At 40.7% G+C, this 25,388-nt stretch overlaps 1 protein-coding gene across 2 annotated transcripts in view; it reads right to left on the minus strand.

Annotated features, from left to right (window-relative positions):
- The window catches only part of ARHGEF9 (Cdc42 guanine nucleotide exchange factor 9), a 187,921-nt gene extending 164,087 nt beyond the window's left edge, over window positions 1-23,834 (minus strand). For both annotated transcript variants that reach the window (XM_054716181.1, XM_054716177.1), the window contains exons 1-2: window positions 23,826-23,834; window positions 15,289-15,468 (exon numbers count right to left, since the gene is read on the minus strand). In XM_054716181.1, coding sequence (XP_054572156.1) covers window positions 15,289-15,468; window positions 23,826-23,834 — 189 coding nt within the window. The remainder of the gene's footprint in view (window positions 1-15,288; window positions 15,469-23,825) is intronic.
- Between the last annotated feature and the right edge of the window lie 1,554 nt (window positions 23,835-25,388).

Raw genomic sequence — 25,388 nt, forward strand, 5'->3', positions numbered from 1 at the left:
CTGCTCAAAACACACAAACTGATCTTTGATATGCCTACATGGGACATTTCCAACACACTGTTCTCTGGTGAACCCTAGAAGTATCACTCGACCTCAAAAGGCTAGAATAATTTCTGCCCAAAGCTCCCTATTTATGTGCCTCGCCTGCCCTCTTAGCATGATCCACCTACCCCTTGGCTCCTCTACTGCAAAAGACTCAGCAAAAGTCAGCTTGTGACTAAGATCTCACTGGATATGAATTCTAATACTAGTCAAGGAAAGAGGAGGATAGTTAGGTTCCCTAAGGACTGGCATGATCAACCGATCAGTGCAGCCCACTGTGCTCAGGGAATACCATCCTTATTGGTGGGATCTGGTTTCTTTCTTAAGGCCCTGGCCTATGTTTTCTTTACCTTTATCCTCTTGTAGTAAAGAAAATGTTTCTGAAAGACAAAGGTACCTATATGTATTTAGACCAGGAGGTGTTAAGACTCCCTCACTGGCTGGATCTCTAATGAGAATAGTGCATATGAGGCCTGAGCCCTCAGATCCTTTGCCCTGTGTCTCATACCCTAGAGATAGGTAACCAGCCTTCATGTCCTCCAGAAATGACTACGCTGTGTTTACTTGATATATCAAGTCCATTCTAGAAACAGAGCTAAAGCAGGAATTGCCAATTCTCTCATTCAATGCCAAGACATCACAAATCAAGGTTCTTCAGATGTGACTCACTTCTGAACACCAAAAGGGAGATCCAAAAGATTCTGAGTATGGTTTCTCTGGTGAACCCCTAACAAGCAGAACAAGATACCTATGAGGAAGACTCTCAAGATGCCAGATACTCTCAGCCCTTTCTACCTAGCTCAAGGAGATAGCTGCTGCTAAGTGCTGGACAGTTGTGTTTGTTTAGGATTTAGTACATACTGGCAAGGAGATATTAATACCACTAGTAATAAGAAGCCCTGAGAAGAAAAATGTTAAGAGGTGCACTCTGACTCATAATAATATCCATACTGATGGAAAAAGAAAAGAATATATACAATTATCATGATTTTCCAAAATGTTATACTTCCCAAAAAGCCTCCAAAACAGACCTCATCTTCAAACACTCTTCCTCTTTTCAAGTCATCAAGACCACCAAAGCAATGTAGACATGATACTAGGGAAGCCTAAGATGATCCCTAAATGAATCCAGGGATTGGCTATACTAAGAAAAAATAGGCCCCAGGACCCAGATTATAGTCTTCAACCCAGAAAGCCAACCAAGACATTTGATTCATGCTATGGATTAATAGCAGGGCCTTGGAAGAAAAGCTCCACCACCAAGAGAACTCCACCACCAAGAGAACAATTCAGAGTGTCTTCTACTGGTACCAGTTCATAAATACCATATTCCTAGTGCAAAAAAGCAAAATGTTTTAAGAAATTTGCTTAGACTACAGCCTAAGGGCCAGCAGCTTTACTAACAAAGAAGTTTAGGCTTTTCTGATAGATGCCAGATTCTCAGAAACCCAGGGTGATTAGGTACAGCCCTGTCTAGAGTGTGGGGTATAAATTATATTACCCTCAACGTTGCTATCAGTTTGGGGATTCTGAGAGAGACCTATAGGGTCACCTCCTTGAATACGGAGGACATCACCTTGGTCAGGAAAATCTCCTACAATTAGCCAAAAAAAGTACTCAATAATATCACCCAAAGCATGTGCACAGTCAGAAACCATTAAAATGCATCATGCAAATGTAAATGAGTGCTAATGCCATTTGAAATTCTGGTATGGAGGGAGAAAAATCTTTGTAATCCATGGAAAAAGGCTCTCCCTGCTAATGTTAGCCTCAACTCACAGAGACTGCAATGAGTCACCTCCAGGGCCACAACCAAGACCTTCTACATAAATGGTTAAAGCTAGAGGCCTATGTCTACTTGAAGTTTTGGTGGATAAACAAGGGCTGGCATATCTGAACTCATCCCAAGAAAGCAAAATGATATTGCCATTATCTTGGAATTGGAGGTACATTTTCAAGTGTTAACAGTCTTGTTAGAAGCCCAAGCATACCCTTTCCTGATTATTCTATAGCACAGAAAGCACAGGATTAAGATTCAGGAGGGGGTAACATCACTAATTAGGATGCACGAAGAATCAGTCCCTCCACTGAAATAACCCTTAGCTGACATGACTGACAGGACCAACTTTTTCAGAATTCTGTACTATAATCGAAACCTTACAGCAACTTGATGAAGAAAACTGAGGCTAAAATTTGCTAAGAGAATGTTGAGGCATTTTCCCTAATTTGTCAACCATTCCTTATTCCCCAGCAGCTGAGACAAGGGTGGCCTATATACTTCATGCAGCTTGCTGGTGCCAGTGGGCTAATGACCTTGTTCTTAAAATACTGTGGCTATGTGTTTTGACCTATTTGGCATTGAGGGACAAGCACAGAGGCTGACTTTTGTTTTGTATCCCAACCTCCTTGGGCTCAAGTGGATTATGAGGCTGTTACTTCCACTGTTGAAAGATTCAAAGACATATACTTCCCATACCCACACAAGATAGAGGATGGCAGAAGGGGAAAGCAGCAAAAAGGTCCAATATCACAGGAGGGAAGAGACTGAGGAAGAAATTTCTTGAAAGAATAACTCAGAAAGACTACCATGCATACTGAGGAAGTTAAAGTGCTACACACATGCCCTGAACCAGATGCATAATCAGAAAAAGCATGAGGGGAGTATAGAGTGTAGGTTTGCACTTCTGTAGGATCTCTGGGTTATATACAAGCAGGAGAGTAGGAGATGGCTGAGGCAGAGTTGTGGGTAACCTGGAGTAGTGTTGAAGCAGTGCCCCAGCTCAGAGCCATCAAAGACTACAAGAGTAGTTTTTTGTTTGTTTGTTTTTTCTCTTCTTGGTTCTAGGTATTTAAAGAAATATTTGTTAGGTCATTAGCTGGACAATGAGACTTCAGTGTTCACAGATGACAAGGAATACAGTCTTTTCAAAAAATAGTTTGGAAAAGTTGCTAAATAAATGGACAACTGCAGCCCTCAGCTACGAACAATAGCATACCCTGGAAGGAGAGAGAATCTGATATCCAGAGTTACCACACTATATTCAAAATACCCAGTTTTCAAAAATAATTACAAGGCATACAAAAAAACCCCAGAAAATTATGACTCATTCACAGGAAAAAAAACACACAACTGACAGAAACCATAACAGAAGTCCAGACATTGTACTTACTAGACAAAGACTTTAAATCAGCTCTCTTAAGTAATATTGATGGGCCTGGGTACAAATCCTATCTTTTAAACTAATTCCTATAAGATAATTAAGTCACTTCCATTCTTTAGGCCTATGTTTGTTTCCTCAGTATTTATACATTGAGAAAGTCAGGCTGATCACTGGTCCCCAACTGTGACCCAGGGGGACAATTTAGCCCTAAAGATGTGTTGTACTTGTCCCTCACAGTATTTCTTTTAAAAAAATATGAATTACTTGTCAATACTTAAAAATATGGGTATTTTTACATAAAATTAAATTCCTGGCTTTTCTTGAAAATACTGGAATATCTCAACACACTGGACTTCCCTCCTTACTATACCTGATCCCACTGATGAGAACCATCCAAGTCTTTTGCTCCCTTTAGATGGGGCATAGATTTCCCAGTTAGACATAGGCCCCCATTTACCCCACTCTCAGACTGATTTACTCTCATTACCTATAAACATCTAATTCAGTCGTTCCTGGCCAAAATGGGTCCTTCCAACTCTAAATCTACTGTGAGTCTAAGGTTTCACACAGGTGAAAAGTGTTCCCCAAGTGCAGCCAAGAAGAGATGCTATGTAATTAATATCCAAGTAACACTTTAGAATAGTGGGCTTCCTTATAAACAGGAAAGGTTTATTTTCTGTGACATCTGATCTGTTCAATTGCAAAAAAATTATGGTAATGATTTGATTAGCTCATCCTTTCATCCCCCTGCCTCCAGGCAGGCCTAAAACCAGAGAAATCTAAAATTTGAAGAAACAAAGAATATATATGCTGATGCAACCTGAGCAGATTCTTAAATTTCTGACCAAACCCATGCCTTGTCATTCAGGCCTTGCCTACCAATAACTGGATGTCATGTGTCCTGTACACAGCTTGTCTCAAAGTAAACAGCAATCCCTCTGCAGGCAATAGACCAGAGTCAGAACAAAAGTTCATTTTTACATGTTGACAAAGTAAAAATGCCTGTATAATTTGGAGTTAGGGCCTATCATTCAAAAGGATGCCCCTCCACAAGGTTGAGATTTACCATTTGGAGACACAATAATATCCCAACAGTCTGCTCTCAGCTTCCAGTGAGGGAGACCAGGCCAGGAAAGCAGCTGAAGATGTCAATAGCTAGATAAGGAAACTGATATTCAGTAAGCTGTAATTTACTTAACCTGACCAACTTCTAGGAAGGTACATCATCCCCTGCATGGCTCTGGTAAAGACATGTTGTCCCCAGTACAAGAGGGAGAACACACATACATACACGTTATACACATGCAAAATGAAATTCTGAACAACTGAGAAGGCAAATATTTGACTGAGTAGAAGAAACATGTACCCAGCAATTTCTTGTACAATAGCCAAAATGGTAACACACTCCCTATCTACAGGTATCTGGCATATCACAGGTTACAAAGGATTTTCACAAGACTCAATTATTCACATTTTGCAAGGAGAAAAACTAAGCTTCAAATATGTACAGGAAGCTGCTCAAGCTGCACAACTAATAACAGAACTGAGACAAGAATCTCAAACTCTACATTGTGATTAATCTGATTAATATCAGTTAGGGCTAACTTGGACAGTACCTCACAAAGCACCCTTGATTACTGTTCTAATATTGGGATGTTCATACAGCAATGAGACTTCCATTTAAGGAATGAAGGTGCCTTGCTAAATTAGTTACAAATTTTGTGCAATGATCTACAAAGGGGTCCAGTTGGTATGGAGTTAGGCAAAAGTCTTTTCTTTGCTGTATGCTTTTATGTCACATGCCAAATAACCTAGTACTGATGTTCTCCAGGTGCTACTGAATCTCAGCTCAGGGTCAGCTTGGATAAACCAAGTAACTATTCTATAACATGGAGGTCTAGCATCCCAGGAAATGGCCCATCTGCCTACCAACTACATCACTAATGAAGAATCAATAGATCAGTGTGATTTATCTCTATGTCCTCCCTAGATATGTCAGAACTTGAATACATTTAGAGAATGTTTTAGAAATGAAGGAGAAAAATAAAAGCCCATGATCATATACCAAATAGCAGTGTTATTTTGCATATGCAGTGTTTCTACAATACCATTCTACCCTCAACTAAAAATCAATGTAGAGCAGCAATTCTCAACCAGTGGGCCATGGCAAGCACACTGATGTGCTGCAATCATTTTTAAAACAAGCAATACCTGACTATTTAGTCTGGGGAGCTAACATCTTTTCTCTTAAATTGTCAAATTAAAAAATGACAACATCCAACACAACAATAGCTATCCAGTGTGAATGAATCAAAATTATACCTATTTTTGTCAGACTGGCAAACAATATAACATATGTTGGTGTACCACAAAATGTTAGTGATTAGTTTGTGTTGCCATGAGATGAAAAAGGTTGAAAATTACTTATGTAGAGGAATGAAGACAGCAAATTTATTTTAAAATATCTACTAGAAAAGAGCTTCCATAACCTCCATAATTTAATCCCTTGATTATCACACAATATTACTAGAAATGTAAACCTACACATAAACACTCATTCATGAGAACTGAAAGGTCTACCTAGGAGCCAATATTCACATCATTCATGCCAACAGCAGCCTACCCCATTTCCTTTTACTGGCAATACTATTAACAGCTGGCTCCTAAGTTCCATGATACTTCTCTTTAGCAATCTGAAGACCATTAGAATATTACTAAAACAAACAAAAAAGTTATATAACAATCAAATTCTCATTCTGAATGCTATCTGAGGCAACAGGGAATGCTTAGTTTCTCACAGAATAATCACTTGTATAGTAGACAGTATTAAAGCTCTAAGTTATGATTTAAGCTCTGCCATTAACAATCCTGATCTATTATTGTGCTATCTCATGCAATAGCAATTAGTCACATATGGATAACAAACACCTGAAATGTGACTAGTGTGAATTGAGATGTGCTGTAAATATAGGATACTCACCAGATTTCAAAGACTTAGTAAAATATGTAATTAATAATTTTGTAGTGATAGTGTATTATACTAGAGGCCCATTGCACGATATTTGCGCAAGAATAGGCCTTTCTTTCCCTGGCTTCACTCCCAGCCACCCGAGAGCCCGCATGTCCCCACTCCCCAGCCACCCAGGAGCTGGCAAGTCCTCGCTCCTGTAGCTCCCTCTGCCACCCTCCTCCCCCTCATAGCAGGCGTCCTACCCCTCCCAGCTTCTAAGCGACTGCATATGCAAAATAACCTGCCATCTTTGTTGGGTTAATTTGCATACTCACTCTAATTGGCTGTGGTCGTAGAGGAGGTATGGTCAATTTACTTGTTTGTCTATTATTAGGTAAGACTAGAGGCCCTATGCATGAAATTCGTGCAAGAGTAGGCCTTTGCAGCCCCAGCTGCCTTGGCTGTCACAGCCCCGGTTTCATCCAGAAGGTTGTCCGGAAGGACATCCAGACAGTCAATCCGCTGTTCGGCTGTTTGGTCGATTTGCATATTATGCTTTTATTATTATGGATATTATATGATACTATTTTGAATAGATTGTGTTAAATAAAATATACTAAAATTAATTTCACTTTTACCTTTTGTAAAACTTTTTTTTTACTGTGGCTAGTAGAAAATTTTTAATTATATGTGTGGTTTGCATTTGTGTCTCACAATATATTTCTACTGGTCTGTGCTTGTCTAGAACAATTGTTCTCAATATCAAAGATTCTGACTTGACCCGCCTGGAACCTGGGTTTTAGTGTTTGTTTGTTTTTTAAACTACTCAAGGGAATAATTTCGTTGGGCAACTGAGAACCAATAGACTAGACTCTATATTATGTATTTCTGGGCCAGCCAGTGGTGTTCTTAAGCATTAGCATCAGCCTACCCAAGTGGCTGCTTAAACTATGCTCGGAGGAACTCTCCTCCTGCCCTTGGATGTAGGAGCATCAATGCCAGCTCGTTTATATTCTAAAGCCTGGCTCCGTCATTTGCCTCCCAAAGCCATTCTGCCTTTCTCAATCATTTTGTCCCGCCCCTTGATGTACTACTTATTATAAAAATAACATTTCACTAAAAGTGAAATACATTTGTATTTGGGTGACATTGTCACAAGGTGCAGTTTAATCCTTTTAAAGAGGGGGGACTGTCATTCTAAGACACACAAGCTGTTTGTGTACAGGGCCTCATGTTAGTTACAAAGGCCCATGGTTATTGATGTGCTCTTTTTTACTATCCCTGGGACCAATTCATCAATGAGCAAAGCTGAGCTGGGAAACAGATGGCATTTGAAGACACTGGTGAAAGATGCCACATAGATAAAAAAAGATTGGATATTTCATCAGGACAGAGGAGATAAGAGGTCACTTTGTCCACTTCTCTGCTTCTGACCAGTGCCCTCACCTAAGTCGTTCCAACCAGTTAACAGTGCTTCCTGGGTTTGCACCCTCCAAGGAAGGAGACTTCTTTCAACAAATATGGCCAGCCTTGATATATAGATCTTTTTGGATCTAATAAGGGGTTGGTAGTGATGAGGATGAGGATAAAGATGATAATTTAGCAAGTTAGCATTTGTCAAGTACCCGCTATATACCAAGCACTGCTAAACACTTTACTCACATATGTGGTTTTATTTAATCCTTGTAAAAAGTCTGCTATTGCTATTGTTCAGATGAGAAAATTGGGTCTCAGAGAGGTGAAAAGTCTTACCAAAAGCCATAGAGGTAGAAGGTAATAAAACCGAGACTGCCTCTAAGTTGTCTGATTCCAAATACCCTGCCCCTTCCTTCATGCCACACAGCTGTCATTCTAATCTCAAGGCCCTTCATCATCCAAAAGTCGAAACCACTCCGATCTTTGGTTTGGGTCAGGATTTGATCCTTATTTTACAGAAGAAATTAACAAAACGTGATAGGTTGTGGTAAGGATAATGATAAGACATCCTTATATGGCATTGGTACTTTGGTGGTCACAAAGTTGTTGTGTTTTGTTTTTTTTTTAACGTGTATTTTCTCATTCATTATGACATTCCCTGGCATGAAAGAATTGCAAAGATCAGAGCTCATAATTCCCAAAGATCTGATTCAAGCTCTTACCTCTTAAATATGGTCAAAAGCTGGGTCACCAGACCAAAGCTTTTCTCCTGTAGCATCTTACTAATTGGTGACCCAGAAGAAGCAGTAACTGCTAATGAGCCCACTTCCAATAGTTCCTTTTGTTAAGGGCCAGGTTCTTCATGGTACAATGTAAAATGGGCCAAGGCTTTGCACGCCCAATCAGGCTGATTGCATCCCACCCACAGCACAGATTAGATATCAGCCACTTGAGTCTCTTGCAAAAAGTAAGATTCCAATCAGTAAACTATAGCTCCTGAGAAAATAAGGAGCCCACACTCATACATTAACAACTGAAGACAATCCTGAGACAATATACAGGTGTGTTCACACTTCCCAAAATGAGATAAAGAAAGAACAGAAGAGTGAGGAGGAGAAAGGAGGGAGGGGAGAGATGTGTAAAAAGAAAGAACGAGGTGTTGATGGCGACCAGCAGGAAGGTAGGGAGGGAGAGAGTGTGAGAGTGAGGAACCCATAGAGGAGAGTGTAGATGTGTGTGGTGTGTGTGTGTATGAGCTAGGGTCAGCTGGATTCTGCAGGTTTTCCAAGGGGCTGCCAAACCAGAAAGTCTTAGATGGCGGAGCACCGCGCACAAAGGGGACACTTCTCGGCGGCTGGTGCGGGCACAGAGACCATGCCATCTTGTGAAACAGAGCTGCCTGAGACTAGGATCCTGGCTTCAGACACAAACCAGGACCCTGCAGCCACTGGGAACAGAGAACTGCTATCACAGCTTCAGACCAACAGACAACAAGAATCCAGACTTACTGGCAGCAGATTTCTGTGAGTCAAAGAGCCTATCACCCTCCTCACAGGCTTGCGGATAGCCCATAGTAACTGATAGACCCGCCCCTCGCCCAAGCTGCAGAGCACCCTCGCACGGGACACGCTCCCCTTCAGGGAGTTTAGCGCATAGGACAAAGCTCCCCTTCGTGGAATCTGAGCACACACACAGAGGGCTCCCCTTCAGGGAATTTGGCTTGCAGGACGCAACTCCCCTTCAGGGAATCTGAGAGTGCCCACGGAGGGCTCCCCTTCTGGGAATTTGGTGCGTGGGACAAACGCAGCTCCCCTTCAGGGAATCTGAGAGTGCCCACGGAGGGCTCCCCTTCCGGGAATTTGGTGCGTGGGACAAACGCAGCTCCCCTTCGGGGAATCTGAGAGTGCGCACAGAGGACTCCCCTTCAGGAATTTGAGAGTGTGCGAAGCCCTAGACAGTTTGGCTCAGTAGAGAGAGCACACACAGGATGCAGGTCCACTTCTGGGAATTTGGCATGCTGGACACAGCTGCCTGGGATCCCTGACTCACAGCGCATTCACACTAAGAGCCAGTGACTTCAATTGTTGGTGCATGCACACACAGGGACCCTGATTCTCAATGAGAAGCTGCACGAGGCAACAGAGACTCTGACACTTGATTCTTGGTGCAAACACAGGGAAACTCTGACTCCAGGCACGTGCTAAGGAACTCATTTTTGGCACATACCAACAATGCGGTGCAGACAGGGCCCCTGATTCTAAGTGTGCACACGAGACCACATGGAACACCGGGGAAACTGACCCTGGGCAAGCCTGGTTCCCACCAACCAAAGGCAGCCACACGTCCTAGTGTCAGAGCACTTCAGTGAAACTCGGATGGTGTGAAGTTCCCACAGCACACGGCCCAGGTCGACGCAAATTGAAGCTTGAGCTTTCTAGTGATAGTCAGAATGGGGAGACAAAACAATTCACAGAGGAAAGAAAATGAGGAGTAGCCAAGAAAGGAAATTAGTGAAACTGAATCTTGCAAAATGACCGAAAAAGAGTTCAGAGTAATGGTCGTGGAATTTATACATCGGATGGATGAGAAAATCAACAACTTATGCAAGAATCAGGAAGAAATGAAAAGTGATATAGCTACAATCAAAAACACCATGGAAAGTTTCAACAGTAGACTACAAGAAGCAGAGGACCGAATTAGTGAGTTAGAAGATCAGGTACAGAAACAAGCTCAATCTGAACAGCAATTGGAGAAAAAATTTAAAAAGCAGGAGAAAAGCCTAAGGGAGCTTCGGGACAACATGAAACGAAGTAACATGCGTATAATAGGGCTGCCAGAAGGACAAGAAGAGCAGCAGGGATTAGAAAATCTATTTGAAGAAATAATGACAGAAAACTTCCCGGATATGGGAAAGATAAAAGTTACGCAAGTACTGAGAGTCCCAAGCAGGATCAACCCCAAAAGACCCACACCAAGACATGTCATAATTTCAATGGCAAATATGAATGATAAAGAGAGAATCTTAAAGGCGGCAAGAGAGAGACAGAGAGTTACCTACAAAGGAACACCCATCAGATTGTTAAATGAGTACTCAACAGAAACACAACAAGCTAGAAGGGAATGGAAGGAGGTATGCAAAGTGTTGCAAAGCAAAGGACTGAATCCAAGAATACTATATCCAACAAGGCCATCAATCAAAATTGAAGGGGAAATCAGGTGCTTCGAAGACAAAAAAAGGCTCAGGGAGTTTATCACCACAAAACCAGCAATGCAAGAAATGCTAAAGGGAATACTGTAATAAGAAGAAATAAACAGGTAAGAAGGAACACAGACACAAAAATAGAGATGACTACAAACAAATACCTTTCAGTAATAACTTTAAATGTAAACGGACTAAATGCTCCAATCAAAAGACATCGAGTGGCTGAATGGATAAAAAAAACACGACCCATATATATGCTGTCTACAAGAGACCCACCTCAAAACAAGAGACTCACACAGATTGAAGGTGAAGGGATGGAAAAATATCGTTCAGGCAAATGGAAATGAAAAAAAAGCTGGGGTAGCAATACTTCTATCTGACAAAATAGAACTCAAAGTAAATGCCATAACAAGAGATAAGGAAGGCCACTTCATAATACTAAAGGGAGAAATCCAACAAGAAGAAATAATTCTGGTAAACATATATGCACCCAATATAGGAGCACCCAAATACATAAAAAAATCTCCTGGAGGATATCAAGGGAGAGATTAATAGCAATATAATCATAGTAGGAGACTTTAATACCCCACTATCACCATTGGACAAATCCTCTAAACAAAAAATCAGCAAAGAAACATCAATCCTAAATGACTCACTACACCAGATGGAATTAATTGACATCTTCAGAACATTTCACCCCAAAGCCACAGAATATACATTCTTCCCAAGTGCACATGGGTCATTTTCACAGTGGCATAAAACTGGAAATCAACTACAATAAATACAATCCAAAGAAATCAAACACATGGAGACTAAACAGCATGCTATTAAACAAGGACTGGGTCACCAGAGAGATCAAGGAAGAAATAAAAAACATCATGGCAACAAATGACAATGAAAACACAACAATCCAAAATCTATGGGACACAGCGAAAGCAGCCTTGAGAAGGAAGTTCATAGCTCTACAAGCCTACTGCAAAAAACAAGAAACAATTATAATAAATTACCTAACCCTACAACTCAAAGAGTTAGAAAAAGAACAGCAAGAAAAGTCCAGTGTAACCAGAAGGAAGGAAATAATAAAGATCAGAGCAGAGATAAATGACATAGAGACCAAAGAAACAATACAAAAAAATCAACAAAACCAAGAGATGGTTCTTTGAAGGAATAAACAAGATTGATGAACCTCTAGCCAGGCTCACCAAGAAGCAAAGAGAGAGGACCCAAATAAACAAAATCAGAAATGAAAGAGGTGAATTAACAACAGACCCTGACAAAATACGAAGGATTGTTAAAAAATATTATGAACAACTCTATTCCAACAAACTGGACAACCTGGAGGAAATGGACATATTCCTAGAAAAATATAACCTTCCAAAACTCAATCACGAAGAATCTAAACATCTCAATAGGCCAGTAACTATGGAAGAAATTGAAGCAGTCATCAAAAAGCTTCCTGCAAACAAAAGCCCGGGGCCCGGAGCCTTCACAGGAGAATTTTACCAAACATTCAAGGAAGAACTAAACCTATCCTCCTCAGACTATTCCAAAAAATTCAAGAGGAAGGAACACTTCCAAGCTCCTTCTATGAAGCCAGCATCACCCTAATACCAAAACCAGATAAAGACAACACAATGAAAGAGAATTACAGACCAATATCCCTCATGAACATAGATGCCAAAATCCTCAACAAAATTCTAGCAAATAGGCTCCAGCAGTATATCAGAAAGATCATACACCATGACCAAATAGGATTTATCCCGGGTATGCAAGGATGGTACAATATCCGCAAATCAATAAATGTGATACAGCACATAAACAAATTGAGAGATAAAAATCACATAGTCATATCAATCGATACAGAAAAAGCATTTGACAAAATCCAACACCCTTTCCTCATAAAAACTCTGAACAAGGTGGGAATAGAAGGCTCATACCTCAACATAATAAAAGCTATATATGATAAACCCACAGCAAACATCATACTCAATGGACAAAATCTAAAAACATTTCCCCTAAGAAAAGGAACAAGACAGGGATGCCCACTCTCACCACTCTTGTTTGACATAGTACTGAAAGTATTAGCCTCTGCAATTAGACAAGAAGAAGAAATAAAAGGCATCCAAATTGGAAAAGAACAAGTAAAGCTGTCTTTATTTGCAGATGACATGATATTGTACATAAAAAATCCAAGACTCCGTCAAAAAACTAATAGACTTAATAAATGAATTCGGCAATGTAGCAGGATACAAAATTAATGCCAAGAAATCTATGGCCTTTCTATACACCAAGAGTGAACTTACAGAAAGAGAGACTAAAAAGGCAATCCCATTTACCATCACACCAAAAAAACTAAGATACCTAGGAATAAACTTAACTAAGGAGGTAAAAGACCTATATGCGGAAAACTACAGGACACTGAAAAAGAGATAGAGGAAGATGTAAACAGATGGAAGAACATACCATGTTCATGGTAGAATCAACATCATTAAAATGTCCATACTACCCAAAGCAATCTACATATTCAATGCACTCCCCATCAAAATACCAATACAGCATATTTAACAGACCTAGAAAGAACTCTCCAAAAATTCATCTGGAATAAAAAAAAACCCCGAATAGCCACAGCAATTCTGAGAAATAAGAATAAAGTAGGAGAGATCTCAAAACCAGATTTCAAGCTGTATTACAAAGCCACTGTTCTCAAAACAGCCTGGTACTGGCGCAAGAACAGACATATAGATCAATGGAATAGAATAGAGAATCCAGATATTGACCCAAACCACTATGCTCAATTAATATTTGACAAAAGAGGCATGAACATACAATGGAATCAAGACAGTCTCTTCAATAAATGGTGTTGGGAGAATTGGACAGATACATGCAAAAAAATGAAACTAGATCACCAACTTACACCATACACAAAAATCAACTTAAAATGGATACAGGACTTAAACATAAGTCAGGAAACCATAAAAATACTAGAGGAATCCACAGGCAGCAAAATCTCAGACATGTGTCAAAAGAACTTCTTCACTGATACTACCCTTAGGGCAATGGAAGCTAAAGAGAAAATAAACAAATGGGACTACATCAAAATAAAAAGCTTTTTTACAGCAAAAGAAACTATCAACAAAACAATAAGAAAGCCCACTGTATGGGATAACATATTTTGAAATGGTATCACTGATAAAGGTTTAATCTCCAACATCTATAGGCAGCTTATACAACTTAATAAAAGGAAGATAAATGATCCAATGAAAAAGTGGGCAACGGACCTAAATAGAATCTTTTCCAAAGAAGACAGAAGGAAGGCCAAGAGACACATGAAAACATGCTCAATGTCACTAATTATCTGAGAGATGCAAATCAAAACGACAATGCGGTACCATCTCACACCTGTCAGAATGGCTATCATCAACAAATCAACAAACGCAAGTGTTGGCGAGGATGCAGATGAAAAAGAACCCTTGTGCACTGCTGGTTGGAATGCAGACTGGTGCAGCCACTGTGGAGAACAGTATGGAGTTTCCTGAAAAAACTGAAAATGGAACTCCCTTTTGACCCCGTAATCCCACTCCTAGGAATATATCCTAAGAAACTGGAAACACCAATAAGAAAGGATATATGCACCCCTATGTTCATAGTAGCACAATTTACAATAGCTAAGATCTGGAAACAGCCTAGGTGCCCATCAGCAGATGACTGGATCAGAAAACTATGGTACATCTACACAATAGAATACTATGCTGCCATAAAAAAGAAGGAATTCTTACCATTTGCAGCAACTTGGATGGAAATGGAGAACATTATGCTGAGTGAAATAAGCCAGTCAATGAAAGAAAAATACCACATGATCTCACTCATTTGTGGATAATAAAGAACATTAAAAACTGTTGAACAAAAAGATAGATACAGAGGCAGTAAAGCATCAAACAGTCTGTCAAATTACAGCAGGAAGGTTAGGGAGAGGTGGGAAAGATAAGAGATCAACCGAAGGACTTGTATGCATGCATATAAGCATAACCAATGGATGCAAAACTCTGGGGGGTGAGGGAATATATGGGAGTGGGGTGGGGGTGAGGCAATGGTAAGATATGTACACATATAATACCTTAATTTAAAAAAAAGATTATAAAGAAAAAGAATGAAAAAGAGGAGACAAGGACAAAAAAGACAGCAGAAAATAAGAGGTAAGAAAGTAAAAGTCACAGCAATATAGTTTAAAAAGGTATTAAAAAATATCAAGGCCAAAAGGGAAGTGATTTGTATAAAGTCACAGCAGGATGCAGTAGGTGGGGATTGTTAAAATAAACAAGAAAAAAATAAAAAGTTTCAAAATTAGAAAGTAAAAAAATTAAAGGAAGCCTAGGTCTTGGGTAGGAGACCACAAAAAGATGTAAAATGTGAGAGGAGCCTCCATGAGATAAATGATCAATAGAACAGGGGCTGGTGAGGGGAAATCCAAGGGCAGGCAGCCAAGGAGACAGGAGAGGAGAGTGAAGGCTGACACTCACCCTCACAAAGCTGGCAGGAAACCATCCCTCCTCATCGTCGATCTGGCCCCACCACCAATCCTTGTTGGAAGCATCCAAGACTTTGATGACGTCGCCAGCCTTAAATGCCAACTCCCGGTTGGCCATGGTGACGTGATCCCATACTGCCTCAGCACTAACGATGGAATCTCCAGTGATCAGCTTAGGAGACAAAATGAGAATGTTTTCAGTCCACACAGCTGGCTATCTTACTTGTCCCTTTTCCCCACCCACAAAGCTCTACTACTTTATGGGAAAAGTCACATACTAGTGGTGAAGACTGGGGGTAAGAGAGATGGCACTGGAAGTACAAGCATCACTAAACTATAAGGCAAACAATACTGTCAACTACATTAGCCAGTGAGTGGAATGACCCAGAATGTGAATATGGACTACATAGGCCTCATGTTTTTATCCCTACTCATTTTTTCCTCCCCCAGTGAAGAAAGAAAGCACCAGTCCATCTCTCCTTGGAGCTTCAAGGCAGCTGAAAGTCTGGAATGGGTAGAGTGGCTGAAATCAATGCTAAAATGAGGCTCGAGAACATTTGCTTTAAATTCTCTGCACTCCTCTCCCTTTCCTCCTCTTCATTGTAACTGACCAACTGAGAGTTGGTGGTACATTTTTAACACCACTGTATCCCACCCCCAGAGGTTACAGACTATGGCATTCCTCACATACAATGGGCCCCAGTCCTGCAGCCTCCTGGTTGCCACCCACACATGATACCATCAGAGAGGTCATGGGTGTGAAAGAATATGGCTTTCTGTGATGACTTGCTCCAAAGAAACTCAACTTTGGCACAGATTCACTCAGTGATTTGTACAACCACCCTATGATATACATAGAGAGGTGTAGGTTGATTTCTGCATTTGATAGATGGCAAAACTGAGCCAGAGGAAGTTAAGGTGTGAGCTCAGGGTCACCCAGCAAGGCTGGGGTTGTAAACAGACCCTAACACTGGTCATTAAACTTTGTGGTCATTAGGACTGGGCTCCACACAGCATCAGGCAGACATCTATTTCTCTGCCACATGAACACACACATGAACATGTTCACGACACTCATCTAAGCACAATAATGAGGATGGGTTAGGGAAATAGTCTGCCTCTTTCTGGCTACCATCCTGACCACTGTATTATTTGTTCTCTTTTTTCCCTAACTGGTTCCTGCCAGCATGGGCCGTGAGTCTCCCTGGCATTTGCAGAAACAGATTCCAGAATAGAGAACATATGGCCTGTCAGGCAAAGGACTCAAATACTCTCTCCCCAGCAATGAATAGCTGAACACTTCCTCTAGCAGTCACCTTTTTCATCAGTCTGCTTTGAGGAAGGACTAATTTCCCAAGGCAACATGGCTCTTGAAAAACAGTTCAAAGACAACAGAGACAGGATATGGAACATACATCCTGTCACACAGGTCTACCTTCCAACATACCAGCCAGAAAATAACACTATTGGTCAGCTCCTGCCTGGTGCATCCTTCATTGCTCAAGTTTCTAGCTATTGTGCCTTCCAGAGAAGGTAAGGTATGGGGGAGCTCCTCAGCATGAATGTAAAAGAGATTTCCAATAGGACCTTTTATAGCACCACCTTTCAAGTACCTCATGATTTACTGTTTACAAAGTGTTTTCAAATCTATTGCATCACTTGATCCTTCCTGAATGAGCTGTTTCCATATTTAAAGATGAAGAAACGGGTTCAAAGAGGAGGCCTGGCCCTTTGGCTAATCACACAAGCAATAAATTATGGAGTCTTATAACCCATCATACTGGACTATCAATGTTTACTAAGTAGCTATACTGAATTCATAGAACTCCATCCATAATATCATAAATCAGATGGCTCCTATTCTTAAAGAACCCAAACAAAGAGAGTTGAACAGCCACCTTTAATGATGCTACTACCTATGAGGAGATTTATTTTTATGTTGAACTTGCTTTTCTCCAACTACACTAGAAGTCAATTTCTTCTTGTTCTCGTCTCAGTGGAGAATTGCTGATCACTGGCCTCAATAAAGTAAATCCTTACAGAGAAGTCTCTATAAGCATATATAACACCAACTCAGAGCATCATGAAGGTTTGTGGTTTAAAGCTACACCCTTGGCTTTTTACCAAAGGTCAAAAGAATATATTAGCATCAGTTACCAAAACCCTGCTCAGGATGCTATCTGTGGTACTGTTTGAGGACCCCTAGGCCCAGATCTGGTTGATTCCACTGTTTATGCTCTTTCTACAGTGGACTTTTCTTATTAGGGACTCCATGCTTGGTTTTTCCCAGGAGCAGTTGTCTCACTCTTATAGCCATTTAGTCCAGTTGACTTGTCTGGGCCCTCAGGTCACACAGCCCAGTTATGCCCTGGTCAAGCCAATCCAGTACCCAGTGGCCACAAACCAATGGGCAAACCTGTTGTTAAGACCTACTTGGAATCAATGATAGTCAGAACTATACAGCACTTTAAAGATCATTACCCATAAGCCCTCATTTTGTAAATCAGGTATACTATAGCAGATGTGACTTGCTTATGGTCATCAGATGGCCAGCTTTCTGGACCTATTTTGCCCCAACATAACACCATATATAGAAGAGGTAGAAAAAAAATCACCCAGATTTAAGACCTTGCTCTACTTCTTGCTAAAGGTATAATAATAATGATGATAAAATTAGCTGATATAAAAGTACTTACTAGTAATAGGTCAGACTCTATTCTAAGCACTTTATACACCTTTGAGGAGATACTAATATTATTACTATCTTACAGATGAAAAAACTAAAGCTCAGAGAGGTTAAGTAATTTGCTCACACTTACACAGTCAATAGGTATTGAAGCCATAATTAAAATGCAGACACACTCTAGTTCTAGAGTTTCTGCTCTTATAAATTATGCTTCCTCTGGGTCTCAGTTTATTCACCTATTAAATGGGAATAATTCTATATCTTCACTTATTTCATGAGCTGTAAAACATTGAATCAAGAATTGACAGATCTGTGTTCATATCATGAGAGGAGGATTAACCCAGAAAGAGATGCTAGGTGTATAGGGCACCTGTGCTCTCTAGTCACATATATAAGCAGGAGTAAGGTGATGACCCCCGCCCATCCTTTGAGTTCTTTTAAAAGTAAACTAAATTGGGGCTAGAAATTGGTTTTAAATCTCTTTGTGTGTGTGTGTGTGTGTGTGTGTGTGTGTGTGTGTGTGTATGTGTGTACAGGATTGATTTTTAACTTGCTACACTTTTTTTCCCACAAATAAGCACTTTTCTCTGCTTATCCATTTATCATCCAATTCTCAATCAGTGAGCTTCCACTGGGTATAGGGCTGTACTTACTGTGATTCAGCCATAGTCCTTAACTAATGTCAACGGCCCTTTGAGTACCATCAGTGAATGCCCTTCAAGGAATATGCAGAAGTCATTAAAGGCAGGTAAACCTGGCTTCAATTTCTGGGCTTTGCTACTTTAGAAAGCAGCAGTGACAAAGGGAGATGAGGAACAGACAAGAAGCCAGAAAAACAAACCAAAATAAATGTTTAGCATGTAATTGGAATACAAAAAAGTACAATACCTGCCTCACAGGCAGAATTATAGACAGGGTGAACTGAGTGCTGGATGTCCAGTGACTAGTACAAAGCTTATATATGCTGGTCTAGTTCAAGATTTCAGAGGAAGGAAGGATCATATGTGCTTACTGGACTCTAGAAGTGTTGAGAGGCACTTAATATAGGCTTTAAAAATGAGTAGGATTATAAAAGATACAAAAGGGAACAGGAAGGGTATTTGAGGCAGAGGAATGACATTAAAGTCTCAGAGGTGAGGACTATGTGAGCTTTGATGGCAAATGTAGTGAAGTTTAAAAAGGGCTGGAGAAGGGCAGTTGGGGGTGGAAGAATGGCTGAAAAGGTGGGCTTGAGTCTGTCTGAAGGTTCTTAAATCTAGCTTTAGGAAAATGAGGTGGTCAAAATTGATTTGATGTGTGTGTGTGTGTGTGTGTGGGGGGGGGGGTTCAATCCTAAACATGATCATTAAAACATGAGGGTAAGTTACTCTACAATGCTAGCTTAGGAGGGGGAGAAAGATGACAAATATTCTCTTAAATATGTTGAATGTAGGGGCCAGCAAGATATGCAGATAGGTTTCAAGATCAAGAGAGGTTATAGTAAATAGCTATACAGGTTTAGGAGTCCATGGCCCAGAAGAAATTGTGGAAACCAAGGAAGATTGCCCTGGAAGAAAATGCTTAGAAAGAAGGCCAGAAACCTAGGGCAACAACAACAATGGGAGGTAAGGATAAGAAGAATATCCAGAGAAACAAAACTAAATAGAGCTGTCACCACATAATTAGAATGCCAAGGAATACAATCTCACAAAAGCCAAGGTCAAGAGTTTCAAGCAGCAGGAGCTGATCAAATTATCAAATGGTACAAAATATAAGAGAGAAAAGCCAAAAAAAGGCCATTTGGGAGTAATTAAGTCAGGGGTTAAATGCTTTATTTTTTAAACTAGTTTATATCCCTCTCCTAACTCAAAGCCCAAATTCCCCATCTGTTCCAACCCCTTCAGCCTACAAGCCCAACATAAAGCCTGGAGGTACAACTGGGTTACTCCAGGAAGGTACCCAAATGGCTCTGAGCCTTGGGACAGCGCTGTTGTGACTTCTAACAAAATAATTCCCAATTCCTAGGATATTTCAGGTGCAGCACCAAATATAAGTTGGTTCTTGCTCAGACTTTCTAGTGAGTGGGACACACAGTATTCTGCAATCCCACACCAAAGACACTTTTGGATATGAATAAAAAGATGGGGAGGGAGAAGAGTCATAATATAATTCATAAAGAAGGAATGCGCTCTTATTCCTTTTTATTTAGATTTTCCCAAACAATGGTAATTTCAAATATTCTATCCCATTGATTCTAAAAAGATATAATATGTTATCAGATCCATGAACCCTGACTTTTAACCTGGAAATATGATCACCATACCCTGGAGGCATTCAGAATTTGACCTCTAAGGCTGGTTCCTGATCAACAAGGCATGCATCTACAGCTAACTTGGAGTGGCCAGTGGGCCCTTTCAGGAGGAAGGAAAGAAGACAGGAAGAAGGGAGAAAATAAGTAAAACAGGGAGGAAGAAAGGGAAGAAGGGAGAGAGAGAACAATATTTGTTGAAAACATGCCAGGCATTGCTTAACAAGTCAAACTGGTTTATATCCAGCTCTTTTCTGATCTCAATCTCTGTAACTGTGTCTGAGGTATGCATTAGCACCCCAATTTTTGCTGAAGATAACTTGTAAGGTTATCCAAGTAGCTCACAGTCACCCACCAAGTAGGTGGTGGAGCAGATTTGAATCTCTAGTGGAACTTACCCTATAGCTTCGCTTTTGCAAATCCTCTACACTGCCTATCAAGAAGGTAGAGGGCTCCCAGCTGGTTTTTCTTTCCAGGGAGACCTGTGAATGGCCTACAACAGTTCTCAACCACCTTGAGGGCTTGTTAATATAGACTGCTAGGCCCCATGCATCCTTGATTTAATAGTTATGAAGTGGGGCTTGAGAATTGCATTTCAAACCACTTCCCAGGTGCTGCTGGTTAGGGACATTCTTTCTTTTATTTTATTTATTTTTTAATTTCTTCATTGATTAAAGTATTACATATGTGTCCTTATCCCCCAATTACCCCCCACCCCCACTCATGGACATACTAATCTAGGCTTTACCCTTGCCTTTCCTGATATCTCATTCTTCATAGTGATCCCCATGCCACCCCATAAGTTTGGTTCCCTGCCTGTCTATAATGTCTTTCTCAGTGGTTGGTATGTCTGAAATAAAGGATTTGGGGTCATGTAAGGAGCATTCCAAATGCCAGGCCTTGCCAACTCAGAAAAAAAATCTGAGGTGACAGCCTCTACCCAGTTTTCCAGAGCCATACCACTTGTCTTCCTCTTCTTCTTCTTGCCCTCCAGCTGAACAATACCAACCCCAAATACTTATTTAATTAGCTTGGGTGGCTGCCAGAAATATGAGAGTTTTAATGGCAAGCAGCAGAAGGTGAAAAGGTTAAAAAAGAAAAAAATATTGTTTTGTGAAGAATAGCAAATGTGCCAATTGCCATGAGAAGTTTCACAGAAGGACAATGAGGGACATGAGGGGGTTTTGACTCTCTGTTTTTCTTCAGTTGGTGCCTGCCCCCATCTCCTCAGAAGGTACCCTCTATCAACAGGTAGGCATGGACAAAGGCAAAATCCATTCCTTCATTACCTTTAAGCACATACAAAATAGGCTGGGGTTTTATGCTCTTCCATGAATAAACCAGATGTCTTTTTAATACAGCCTTGTAAACAGACTCTATCTTGCCCAAAGTGTTCAAGAACAACATTTCTGGAAAGTTGTGAGCCAGGCTGTTAAAACAACTTCTAGGAGTTACCAGGGTATACAACAAAAACTGGCTATTGGAAGAAACTCTGCAAATAACTCACTGAATGATCTTAGGTCTCTTTACCAGTATCAGTTTATCATTAAAGTTACAGATGTGAACCACAGAAATGACCTCTCAGGTACGTTCCAGTTCTGGCTTTCTATTGAGGCTAATACTTCAGCTTTGCAAAGACAAAAATGTCATTATAGCAGCTTATTTCTTTTCACCCTCCTACATGCTCCATAGGATGGTTTTACTGTTCTCTGCTCAGGAAAATGAAAACTTGGAGCTGGCTAGCCTCCTCCTGAGTCCCACTAAGGCATTGCTAGTGACACATTAAAGCACAGGCCAGTTAGACTGGCTGGGAAACTGAGGAATGGGTTTTCAACTTTAGCCCTTGACTGCCTCATTCAAAAATCAACAGGGATCTTGGCTCTTTGTTTTCTCCATGTAGCTCCTCAGAGAAATCATCTTTTTCATGACATCTGCTCTCAGTCACCTCTAGTCCCATATTTCTAACTGCCTGCTCCACATTTCACTGCATGGCCTGCTATCACCTCCAATAAAATATATGTTAAACTCATCATATGCCACCATTTTCCTTCTTCTAATTTTTCCTGTTTCTGGTAACTCTTCTGGGCCTGCTGTGTTCCTTCTTTTACCTCTCTTTCCCTCCCTCACTCCCTTCTCATATGATCTTTTATCTTCATTTCCAATGCCCCATCCTAGGCTTGGCCCTTAAGTTGCCTCCCACCTTCCTGCTGCCCACAGGTCTCTCTCATCCTCAAGTTACTCCTTAGTTATGCATTTCTCAAAACTTCTTTGCTTGTACCACTATAAAGGCTCAAAAAGCTTCAATAGCTCCCTATTGTCAATCTCTCAAAGCTATCCTTAATCTAGCCCTGGCTGTGGATCCAACTCTTGTCTTGAACATGGCAGGGACCTTCCACTCTGACCAAACTTAGTCTCTTGCAAAAGCAGATGCATTCCTACCTCTGTACCTCTGATAAAGGCATGCCCATAGCCATGGTTAACTGTAGGGACACTAGAGTTAGGCTGCCTCTTCCTACCTATGTGATCTTGATCCTTAATCTCTTCCCTGGTGACTCTCACTTATATCCTCTCTCTTTTTGCCTCTTTCACTAATTTCTATCTAGATAAGAAGAAAATAAGACAAATGGGAGTTATTTAAATTGGCAACCAAAGTGTTATTGTCCAAACAACCAGAATGTACACTTATGAACAGTACATCTAAAACATCACTTAATCCATAAAACACAGCATTGTTTTTAACATCAATCTAAAGTTTTACAACCTGAGTCTTAAAACTAGGCAAGATGTGAGGCAGATCACAGCAACAGAGTTAACATGCCTGTAAGATTGCAGCATAGTCTATGGGGCCAAGGAAATTGTTTACATAACATGTACTAGGTGGCCTAAGGGCCAATTTCTTGTTGGTAGGTTTTATGGCCAGATGACTCTTGGGGTGGGCTGATTTTTGTGGAAGAGTTGCACAGGTGCTCAATGGTCATAAGGGAAAAGAGAACAGATGCCAGCTAAGACAAACCGCACGACGAATATTAAAAGTAAAAATCACAAGAATTGCTTTTTCTTTTCCCTATGACTTTCTTTTCCCAGGCTGGTTTCAGTTTAAATCTGGGTGTTACTATGGCCCATAACTAAATAATTTCATTTCTAAGCAGAATAATTAATGCATTCAAGTGATGGTGATTATGACTATACTGGAAGGAAGTACACAAAAATCATCTTTTTCATGACATAATCTTTTTCCTAGTTTGGGCATGTGATTTGGGAGTTATTAGGCATCAGCTTCCTGCAGTGTCACATTATCAGCAATTTTTCACTTTAATGAAATGAAAGATCTACTATTGAGTTCAGCCACACCTGAAATACATTAAATGCAGCTGGACAGGTTTGACATGGAAAGTTGACAGGTGAGTCTATATGCAGATCAGGCTCAGCAAAAGCAGGACAGACCATCTGATCTGGAGGACAATATGTTTTTAATTTTTTATTTAAAATTGTCACCTGACTTTGGTCACAAACCAGCTAACACCTGCCGGGACCTAAAAGGTTGGGAAACCTAGACAAGTGTCATAAGGTAGGAAGCATCCAATACATTTCTCATTCATTACAGGCTAATAACAAAGGATGACACATCTTCTATACCTCTTTCAAAGGAAGTTACAAGGTAATCTCAGCTATAACAGTGAACAGACATATCAGGGAAATTGCTTGCTTATTCTGTCCCTCGGCAATGGACTCTTCTGGTATAAAATTTCAGCCACTAGCTCAACATAGTAGACCAAGAAGTTCTGAGGTGAGACCCAGCTGTTGCCATAAATTTCATATAGTTAAGAGTTTGTTCTTGTTGAAGGAACAAATCCTTTAGAGAAAAATACAGCCAAGTGAGCCAAGGATTGCATAGACCAGAAAGAAGACATATTTCTGGACCACCAACCATGACCACACATTAGAGCAGCTCCCAGGTTGGTCAACATCAGCTTACATTTCCACATCTTGGAAATAGGAGTTTCTGTTAAGCTGTTCTGGGATCTTTTGGCATCACCCAGGTGGCACTGAGCCATTACACAAGTTTCTCAATGTGTGGTCCACAGATTTCCTGCTCAAAAATCACCCCAACATTTTTGACAAGTAGCCCAAATGATTATGAATTATACATCATACTGAAAGAGTCTTAAAATTGCTACAGCTGGAGTTTGAAGTATAAGAATTTCTTCTTACTGCACTGGACCATTCAGAAGAAATCAGAATCTCTGAAACTGTTTCCTGGCATCATCTTCCTGTGTCAAGTGTGTCAAGTTCCAGGCAGGCTGAGGAATTATAGTTGATCAGGAGGATTTTCCCAGTCTGCCTTGAGAGGCTATCTGAAACTGCTCTGTTTATACCCACTCCTGCCCCCACCCTGACATTTAGCACTGAGGTTCTCAGTGGTCCTAATGGAAATTTTTGTAGCATCTCTCTATGCAACAATTTAGAAGCCATTTTCTAGAGCTATGTTCAATCTTCCCAAGTCAGCCTCCAATATTCTAAGAGACAAACTATTAGTAAAACAAAACATAAAATGACTTAGCAATTTTCTCTCCATGAATTGAGTCAGAAGTATGCCATCCCAAGTTCGAGGTTGTCCTAACCTATACCTGTCTCTTGAGCCAGCTTGGGACCTATCACCAAAATGTTCCTGCCTTGGGCATCATGGCCTTCTTCTTGGACTTGCTTCGGATACTAAGTTTCAGGCACCCATTGGGATTTCTTGTTGCTGTCATACTTTGAGAGATGGCCAGGAGAAGCCTAGAGGAGAGACAGAGGTTCAAAAAGTGCCAAATTCCTTAGGTGACTCCATCTTGGGCCTTGGACCTGGGTTCTTGAATTTCTTCCTGTGGTTCCACAGGAACCAGCCCTGGGAGCCTTAACTTTTCCTGGACTGTTACTTGAAGGCCAGATTGAAGTTTCCTGGGAAGGGGCGGGGGTGGTGCTTCTCTAGGTTTATAGAAGAGTAGGAGGAGGGGACTAAAACTACATGAAGAATCTGTCCTCCGTGCCTCCCACATACATAGTTCTGCAGTCATCGACACCACAGCCAGAGGGTGGGTGGGCAAGGCAGACAGAAAAGGGAAAGTCATTTTTTAAA

The sequence above is a fragment of the Eptesicus fuscus genome, chromosome 1, assembly GCF_027574615.1.
Source record: "Eptesicus fuscus isolate TK198812 chromosome 1, DD_ASM_mEF_20220401, whole genome shotgun sequence".
NCBI classification, from domain to species: domain Eukaryota; kingdom Metazoa; phylum Chordata; class Mammalia; order Chiroptera; family Vespertilionidae; genus Eptesicus; species Eptesicus fuscus.